Source organism: Macadamia integrifolia, chromosome 3 (genome assembly GCF_013358625.1).
Source record: "Macadamia integrifolia cultivar HAES 741 chromosome 3, SCU_Mint_v3, whole genome shotgun sequence".
In the NCBI taxonomy this organism is placed as follows: Eukaryota; Viridiplantae; Streptophyta; class Magnoliopsida; order Proteales; family Proteaceae; genus Macadamia; species Macadamia integrifolia.
The window spans coordinates 31,103,402-31,113,139 of NC_056559.1; the positions used below are offsets into that span (position 1 = coordinate 31,103,402).

Consider the following 9,738-nt stretch of genomic DNA (forward strand, 5'->3'; position numbering starts at 1 on the left):
TTTTTTTTTTTTTTTTTTTTTTTTTAAATTATTTATTCATAAGAAAAATAGGAAGCAATAAGCTCAGTTCTACTAGGTTGATTTTCCTGTGTTATTTACTCGTGACTCGTGAGCATCATCAATATTCACGTTCACACTTCCTTCTTGCACTCCGTGTCGTTTTGGCATCTTCTCTTCTTTCTTTTTCAATGGTTCGAAGCAAACAACATTGTTGGTTTTCACAAATTGATTCACCCTCTCACGCCCTTTTTGCATTGTAAATCGTTTTGGCATCGCATCTTGCTTTTCCAATGGTTTGAAACAAATTGGTGAGACTAGCTATTCAAGACAAAGATTTAGGGGATGGTATTCCGTTCTGGATTGATATCGATCGATTTTGCCTCTATTTTTTTTTTAAGTATTAATTTTTTACTATTTTACTCCTGAATTGATACAGATAATTAATTTAGATCATTCAGGGATTAGGGATCGGTCTCTACTGATACCAATCCAATATGGATGATATCAGACTGATACTTGAAAACATAATCCAAGAAGTCATCCCCAGAAGAGAGAAAAAAAAAATCTTACACTAAATAGTGTATTGCGCTATTTCCCCTGAAAAAGATTATAAAAAAGACTATGGAACTTATTATCGACGAAAATGATTGGGCTCTAAGTTAAGTCTAGTACCCCACCTTCTTGATATGCAGTAGTCATAGTTTTTATTTTTATTTTTAGTAACATGATAGGCGGTCATGAACTTTTACTAGCACATGGAGTATGTTTGGCAACAATGTGCTCGGAAAAATCATTCACAAAGCATATATAGACGCTTCCAAGGTACATTTTAATCATGTCAAATCTCCTGAGCAAGGTTTTAAAACCGAGAATTGAATAGGTGAATCGGTCGATTCAGATTGAAATCGAAAGTAATTGATCCAGCTGATTTGGGCCGATTCCTGCCAATTTTGTTCTTGTTTTGGTCGATTCTTATCGATTCAAGCCAATTTGAATTGGGATTTCACAATGACCAATTCGATCTTGATTCTGTTTTTCAAAACCCAGGAGCCCCATGTGGAAGGCATTCATTTGCCTGTGTCCCAGCACCAACTCCCCCTTTTTCCTTCACTCTCACTTCTCTACCCTCCTCCAGCCAAGTTAGCACCAGCACTGTTGAAAGCAAGCACCCACCCAAATTCCATAGTGTTCTATCGATGGTCGCATCACTCTAGTACTCAATCCAATAAGTGTTCTGGCCCCACCATGCCCATAAGTAAACAATATCAACCTTCAGATAAGTTAAGGGAAAAAGTTCTCTATGCCGCCATGGAAGGGTACATTAGCACCTTTTCTCTTTATGTTTCTTTTAGTAGTTTGGTTTAGTGTTGATCACCAGTTATCAATCCTAAAAGAAAGATGACCCCTAATGTTCTCTCATATTCATATCCATTGAGAAAGGGTTTGAGCCTGTTCAGGTGGATTTAAGCTGAAGATTAATGAGACTCTTGTACTTCATTCTCGTTTGTTCATGGGAAGCCCTTTGTAATTAAGTGAGACATCCAGGAAGCCATTTGTTGTACTGAAGTGGATCTATTGGTCTTCTCAAAATTTTATCTATCTGAGTTTTCTTTGCTCTGTGAGAAAATTTTGGTTTAGCTTAGTATATCAATTATTAATGTATTTTTTTTTATTTGATAGAATTTATAATGTATTAATTATCAAAAGAAAAGCAAATTAAGGTTGTTGTGAAATTCAATTTTAGATTTGTGAGATGTGGGCAATTTCCTTTCTAAAAATATGTGGGCCCAATTTTGTGAATAAATGAAGCTTAGGTCAAATACTTATTTATCAAATTTCAACCTTAAACGTTCAATAAGGGGTTCACATATATTGAGGAGAGAAAGTTTCACTACAACAACAAACATAATCTTATCCCAATTGAATGGGGTCGACTACATGGATCCAATGCCATAAAATAATAGAAAGTAAAGAAGTGTAGAAGATGAGTTAAAAGAAGAAAATATGGGGATAAGTTAAGAGGGTGACGTAGAATATAGATACCAATCATGAAAACATCCTTTATAGGGGGGTCAACAACACGGGTTCTTGTCCTCCACAAAACTCTATTCGAAATCATACTAGAGTCTAGCCCTAAAATTTGCATATCTTTTCGGACCACTTCGATAATAGTCATCTTAGGTATGCCCTTACTTTTTCTAGCTCCTTCCTAATAAATCTGGTCACTCTTCCATACTGGAACTTTCATAGATCTCCATTGGACATGGCTATACTATTTCAATTGGCTCTCGTGGAGTTTGTCATGGATTGGTGCAACCCCCGCTTCATATCTAATATTCTCATTCCTTATCTTATCTATCTTGGTCTTCCCGCACATACCTCTCAACATTCTCATTTCAGCTATACTCAGTTTGTTCACATTACTCTTCTTAGCTACCTAACATTCTGCTCCATACATCATAGTTGGTCATATAACTGTCCTATAAAAATTTTCGTTGAGTTTAATCGGTATTCTTATATCATATAATACTCCCGATGCATTTCTCCATTTCATCTACCCCACTTTATTCCTATGAGCAATATCATCATTTATATCCCTTTCTTTTTCAATGATAGATCCCAAGTATTTACAACAATCCTTCCGAGGTAGTTCCTATTCCCCAAGCTTCACCACTCCCTCCCCTCCTCTAGATTGACTGAAGGAACACATCATATATTTTGTATTTGTTTTGCTTACCCTAAAACCTTTTGATTCCAAGTTTGATCTCTATGGCTCCAGTTTAGTATTAATCACATCCATTATTTCATCTATCAACACAATATCATCAGCAAATAGCATACACCCCAAGACTGAGTCTTAGATGTGCCTAGTTAGGTCATCCATAATAAGTGCAAACAGATAGGGGCTTAGAACAGATCCTTGATGCAACCCAATTATGATTGGGAATTCGTTACATTGCCCATCTCTCGTTTTCACACTCATCACTGCTCCCTCGTACATGTCCTTAATTATATCCACATAGTTAATTTGACCCCTCTTCTGAAGGACATGCCAAATTAGTTCTCTTGGGACTCTATCGTATGCTATAAATCCTATAAGTATCAAGAAGATGTAGGTCTTACAATTAATTTATTAATTTTCTATTTATCCCCTTGATACATGTCAAGTAAATAGTATATATGCAAGTAAAGATTCTTCTCTCTCAAGACATTATGTGAGAGTGCAGATTCCTTCATATTCTTATAGTGATAATTTTTTTTCTCTCTTTTAATTAAGTTAAGCATTTTTTTTTTAAATTTGATGTTATAATATAGGGAGGGGATTCCTTGAAAGGCAATGTGGCCTTGCGCCAATGCGGAGACCAATGAGAGCGTGACAAAAAAATGAACTGAGATAGAACTTTCATCTTTCATGAAAGACAGGGTGATCAGTCCGCTCCTTTCTATGTCTTTAGTCTCTTGACACATGCTTCTTTTTCCCAATAATTAATTAATTTTTCAAACATAACACTTGGTTAATTGATATCTTATTCCCATAAAGGGATTCCTAATCTCTCTTGAAACATAAGGTAATTATTTGTAGTCTTTTTTTTTCTTTTTTTTTTTCCTGGCAAAACTTATTATTTGTTGTCATTATTGCTACAATCCTGGATCTGGGATTCCTCAAATCCCATTAAACTTATATATGCCCCCATCAAACTGACACTCGATCGAGTAGGCCAAAGTTGGCTCTGACTCTTAACTCATGAAAGGAATGCAACAAACAAGCAAACCAAGGAAATAAAACAAAGCTAAAACAAAATATAGAATAAAAGGAAACAGTCAGATTCCAGCTTATACCACCTGCTTTCTTCCCAAACATAGAGGCTAGATCCTTTTTTCGACATGATCTCCTGCAATAATTTCACATTATTCAAATGGTGTGGGGGCCACCTCTGGATATGGGATCCACAATCAATAGATGATGTGAAATTGTTATAGAAGATCATGGTCCAAGAGAGGATCCAAAGAAAATAGGATCAAGGTTATTAGCTTGCAATATATGATAAGATGAGCATATACAACATATATCTATGAGTCCAGATTCTTTCTTGGACCATGATCTCTTGCAACAATCTCACACCATCTATTGGGTGCGGGTGCCACACCATCCATTGGCTCCACACCCTTTGGATGGTGTGAGATTGTTGCGGGAGGTTATGATCTAAGAGACGATTCTACCTTCTTTCTATGTGTATCTTCACCTACTTTATTTCCTTGTATATTGCAATCCATTCTAGATTTAGATCTCTAAAATTGTTTCTTTACAGAAGAGAAGCATAGGATATTTGAAGAAAAGTAAGAACATCTTTTAGTTATGTGGGCGTAGGTTCAAGAAAAACCATAATCTCCTTTCTCTGAACACATTCAACCTACATTCTCTAACATTTAGACATGGCAGATACGCCAATCCGATTCGGTGTTCTGGGTTGTGCAGAAGTATCGCGGACTCTATCGAAGAAGCTATCGAGAGCTATAACACTCTGTCCCAACTCAACCCTCGTTGCCGTTGGCAGCAGTTCTCTCGACGAGGCCAAGGAATTTGCTGCGAAGAGCGGAGTTCCTCCGTCAGCGAAGATCTATGGAAGCTACGAAGCTGTCCTCGATGATCCAGATGTAGAAGCAGTGTATGTGCCTCTTCCACCAAAACTGCACTTGGGGTGGGCGGTGCTGGCTGCGAAGAAGAAGAAGCACTTGCTTTTGGAGAAGCCCGTGGCCTTGAACGTGGCTGAGTTTGATCAGATCGTGGAGGCCTGTGAGGCCAATGGAGTGCAGTTCATGGACGGAACCTTGTGGATGCACCACCCTAGGACTTCCAAAATGAAGGAATTCCTCTCCGATACGCAGCGTTTCGGTCACGTCAAAACGGCAAGCTTCTTTCATCTTAATATCTTCTTTGTATGATTATATATCCTTTTATATTAGCTTTGGAAAAGTTAATTATGATTTTTTTTGGGGGAGGGGGGGTTGGATCAGGTCCTCGTATTATTCTATGATGTTTGATCCACACTTGAAATCCACTAAATGTGAAAACATATTGTAAAAAAAGAGATTGAGTAGATTCCATACGTGAATAAGCACCGTCCCAGAACAATATTGGCAGTGTTCTAAGTCTGCTTAGAGAGTATGAGATTTGCGAAATTGGGAATTTTGAGGTTTCTTTAATTCTAGGCTCTTGCTTGGCTTTTCTTTATTCACATTCTCTGGGCGACTTGAATGAATTTCTGACACATGAGTGGCCTTGGAAATCTTGGATTGTTTGATTAATCCTTGTGCCTTTTTATCCCTACAAGAGAGAGAGGGAGATTGATTTTGATCCTGGAATTAGTTACATAGGGCAATAGAATGGTCCTGGCCTGGTCACATGGCTATTACATCATGATGCAGGCCAATGGAAGGGCCAGCAGAAGCAACTTCAGCATGTGGATTTGGGGAATGGTGGTCCTTTCATGCCCTGACATAACATAGAGGGCATGACTAGGAATAATTATTTTTTATATATTTTAAAACATTTTTTCACCTTAAATGCATGAGTACTAGTTTAGCCTAGTGATGGCCTTCAGCTTGAAAAGAAAGAGGAGGAGGTTGTAAGAGTAGTAAATAAAAATAAAAAAATCTAAATTCTTTTAAATTACTAATTTATTCTCACCCATCCCACCCAAACCTTGAAAACAAATAGGTCTTAAGGGAAATGTTTCTCTGAGCCAACAACAAAGGTACACTAGCATTCACTTGCTCTCTCTCTCTCTCTTCTCACATGAAGTGCCTCTCTGCTCCCTAATCCCTATATACAAAATTTTTCTATTGCTTTTCATTGGTGTGCTCCCCCATGCCGTTACCTCAAAGGGTCTTCTTCCTTCTTTTAATTTACTCTATTTTGTTGATCACACTCAGAATCATGGGAAAGCATATGCTAGGGAGCAAGTTTGGCCCAGTGAGTTGGAGCCCACACAAAGCACGCCATAGGCCGGGCCACAGCAGGATTTTCAAGCTTATGATCGAGTTGGACTGGGCCGATCAGAAAATAAAATATACAAAATTATTTAGGTTAAAATTAACTTTGTCCATTTTTATGTAAAAGGAAGAAAATTCTAATAGAATTTTTTTTTTTTTTTTTTTTTGCTAACGACGGGTATCTAGGTCTTCGGCCTGACTAGTTTCGTAGGTCCATAACCGCATAAACTAGGTCATACCGGGGTTGAATGATAGAAATTCTTTTACTATCTTGGTTTATTATTGATAATAGATTATCCTAAAAGAAAGGTGACCCCCCAACCCCTCATGTTGTGGCAGGTTCACAGCATCTTTTCAGTTGCTGTTAATGATGATTTTCTTAAGAATGACATCAGATTAAAGCCAGATCTTGATGGGCTTGGGTCTCTGGGTGATGCTGGGTGGTACTGCATCAGGTCTATATTGTGGGCTTGTGACTATGAACTTCCCAAGACACTGGTTGCCCTCCATGGATCTGTTCTTAATGAAGCAGGAGTGATCTTGGATTGTGGATCTTCTTTACAGTGGGAAGATGGGAAGACAGCAACTTTCCATTGCTCATACCTCTCCAATTTGACCACAGATATAACTATAGTTGGAACAAAAGGAACTCTACAAGTTAATGATTTCATTATCCCTTATGAAGAGAAATCTGCTTCATCTTCTGTGGCTTCTAAGACTGGATTCATGGAGCTAGTGGTCACATTAGATCTCCCTCAGGAGATATGCATGGTGAGGGAGTTCTCAAGGTTGGTGAAAAGTATTAAAGAGTGTGGTTCTGAACCGGAGAGTAAGTGGCTTAGCATCCGCAGGAAGACACAACTGGTTATGGATGCAGTCAAGGCATCCATTGCGAAAGGTTTTAAGCCCATCCAGCTTGGGGTTTAAGCCAGATTGAGGGAAAAGGTTCTGGGCTCATCGGGAGTAGCTTTCTAAAAGCAAAAGGTTTTACTTTAATCTACTCTATCATTCAAAGAACTGCTTCCCAAGAGAATCACTCAATAAAATCAAAAGAAATGCAAATGTATTCTATCCTATATTCCTTTAGGCTTAAAGAGAATACCATACTACTTAGGGCCGTTTAATTTTGTTTCTACTGTTTCTAGACACAGAAACAATAGAAATGGTTTTTTTTGTTTTTGTGCTAAGAAATGATTTTTGGAATTACAAAAAGGTGTTTGATTTTTAGGTAATTTACATCAACCTCCCCTGTCGTTTGCCCATATTACATCCTCCCCCCTAAAAATCCGTTTATTACATTTAAATACACCCAAACTAACACTATGAGAGGTGTTAGTTTTTTAAATAGAAAAGATGATTTTACCCTTCTTCTTCCTCTCCTCTATTTGCCCTCAACTCACCTCTCTCTCTCTCTCTCTCTCTCTCTCTCTCTCTCTCTCCTCCTCCTCCTCCTCCTCCTCCTCCTCCTTTCCATTTGCTCATAACTCACTCAACCAGGCTTCCACCTATGTAGGACTGTTGGTACACTTGAGTTTCGATCAGTAGCTGAATCCATCGGAAGGGTTCAAACGGTGGTTCTTGGGAGCCTGCTTCTTTCTTCTTTCTTGCTAATTGAAAGGGTCTTGATACTGATAACCATGTGGTTCATTGTCTTTGCTTCTTTATTTTTGGTTAAGTTTTGGTATTTAGACTTTCTTCTGTTATTTAATTCTTGTTAATTGATCGGGACTTTGGAGGATCTTTTTCTTGAATTTTTCTTAGATTTGACTGTGAGTGCACTTTAATCATTATATTATTGTGGTTATTTAGAGTTCTTAACCAAGCATCTGTTGGAAAGACAGAGCATGCAAATTCAAGTGGTACTATTGAGGAGGGAACTTTAAAACAACTTGCACCTTTTACACACATTTTATAGTTCTAGATCGTGGGTGGCAATTATTGTTTGCATTATACAGAACAATTGGGTGGGTTTAAAAATCGTCTTTTCTATTTCAAAAACTAACATCTCTTTCACGGTGTTAGTTTGGGTGGGTTTAAATGTAATAAACGAATTTTTAAGGGTGAGGATGTAATATAGGAAAACACCATGGGAGGTTAATGTAAATCACCCTTGATTTTTCTATTTCTGAATTGTTTTCAATAGTATAATCGGATCCAAGATACGAGTGAATGCATGACGTTGGAGCTGCAGGTATGCCTCGTGATCATCCTGTATGGGCATGAAAAAATCAAAACCGACCCCATTGAATCAACTGTAAACGATCTGACCAAATTATAATTGACCGATCGAAATTCTTATCGGTCCAATGTTGGCTTTGGTTTTTGAAACTGTTAAAATATTGAAATTGACCAGACCTACCAAAATTTGCAATTATGACCAAAATCTAAAAAATATATATATATAGAAATAATAATAATAATCATAATAAGTCGAAAAAATCTAATAATTTAGTTACTTAACATACATGAAAATTTAGATCCAATTGATAAAAGCTTGATAAAGGACCGATAAGAGACCACGAAGAGAAACCAAAAAAAATTTGAAATCGACCGAACTAGTAACTATTGGTTTCCCTTAGACTACTTTAGAGATCAGTCACTTTATCAACCTAATTTCAATGTCATTTATAAAAATGAAAAAAAACCAACAAAAATTGACCATTTGCCACGTCAAAGAGGAAATCTTAAGAGAAAAAAGATGGGATTTTCTATTTAATATAAAAGGGGAAGAGCAAGAGAGGGCGAGGGGATTCACTAAACCGATCGTCACTAAGTATTTTGATTGTTGCGCAAATCCCATAGGCTAGAATTTAAATTTGATGTTCATCTTATTTGCTTGTGCTATCATGTAAAGGGCGTTTTTCCTTTAGTTTTCATTGTTCCTTGTTATTCAAGCAATACCATTTCTTTATATAACTTTAGAAGCATTATAAAAGTGTATGGAGAAATCATATTAGTTAAAATTTAATAAATTATCAGCTAATGACATGGATAACATATCCATTGAATCTAGACATAAACCTAATTATCACTTGGCAGCTGTAATTGCCTAATAACTGTGTAGGGAATATACGTCTAGTTTTCAATTTCCCTCTCACCATGTTCACAAATATGAATGTTTGTTGACATGGCATTGATCAACTAAATTTTGAGACATTTTGGTAAAAAAAAATTCCTATGGAGAAATAGAGAAAAAGAGATGTTTGTACACCCTATGCTCCCGAATAGGAAACATTATCGATAAAGAAATGTCAAATTGTTAATTGTGCATGTTGGATTCAATGAACTTGAAATGTTGAATTGATAGAAAAATAAAAATAGATGGTCAATGACACATTGAAAAATGAAGCTTTGTATTGACATTTGACACGCAATGTGTGAAATTGATATTATATATGAAAAGGAATATAATGGAAAAAGACAGAGGAAACGTGTAGTCAAATTAAATAAATCTAATTTTTAATATGGATAATTAAAAAATACAATTACTCTGAATGTTAATAATATTTTGAAAATAAGTAATCTGATAGCTAATAATATTTTTGTGAAATGAAAATTGGTCTTTCAACTTATGATAATTTCTTATAACAAAAATAATCTCTTATATCAATAATTAAAATGTTCTATCATGACTATTATTATGATAGAACATATTTTTAAATTTTATTTTATTTTAGGTAGTAAGAAATATATTAAAAAGGGGGGAAAAAATTAACACAACACCAGTAGCATGCTTACCAAAAA

At 36.3% G+C, this 9,738-nt stretch overlaps 1 protein-coding gene across 2 annotated transcripts; it reads left to right on the forward strand.

Moving 5' to 3' along the window:
• Positions 1 to 4,229: 4,229 nt before the first annotated feature.
• On the forward strand, positions 4,230 to 7,181 carry LOC122074782 (uncharacterized oxidoreductase At4g09670-like). Of its 2 annotated transcripts, none has more exons than XM_042639747.1 (2): positions 4,230 to 4,938; positions 6,334 to 7,181. In XM_042639747.1, the coding sequence occupies exons 1-2, from the start codon at positions 4,435 to 4,437 to the stop codon at positions 6,919 to 6,921; spliced, it is 1,092 nt and encodes a 363-aa protein (XP_042495681.1). In that variant the 5' UTR covers positions 4,230 to 4,434; the 3' UTR covers positions 6,922 to 7,181. The 2 variants fall into 2 exon arrangements, with proteins under 2 accessions (XP_042495681.1, XP_042495682.1); XM_042639748.1 differs by having other exon boundaries at positions 4,231 to 4,908.
• The last annotated feature ends 2,557 nt before the right edge of the window (positions 7,182 to 9,738 follow it).

Bases quoted from the DNA above. Each gene is read 5' to 3' on its own strand.
- LOC122074782 (XM_042639747.1), top strand. From the start codon at position 4,435: ATGGCAGATACGCCAATCCGATTCGGTGTTCTGGGTTGTGCAGAAGTA. The intron at 4,939-6,333 runs GTATGATTATAT...ATGTTGTGGCAG, and splicing joins TTCATCTTAATATCTTCTTT to GTTCACAGCATCTTTTCAGT.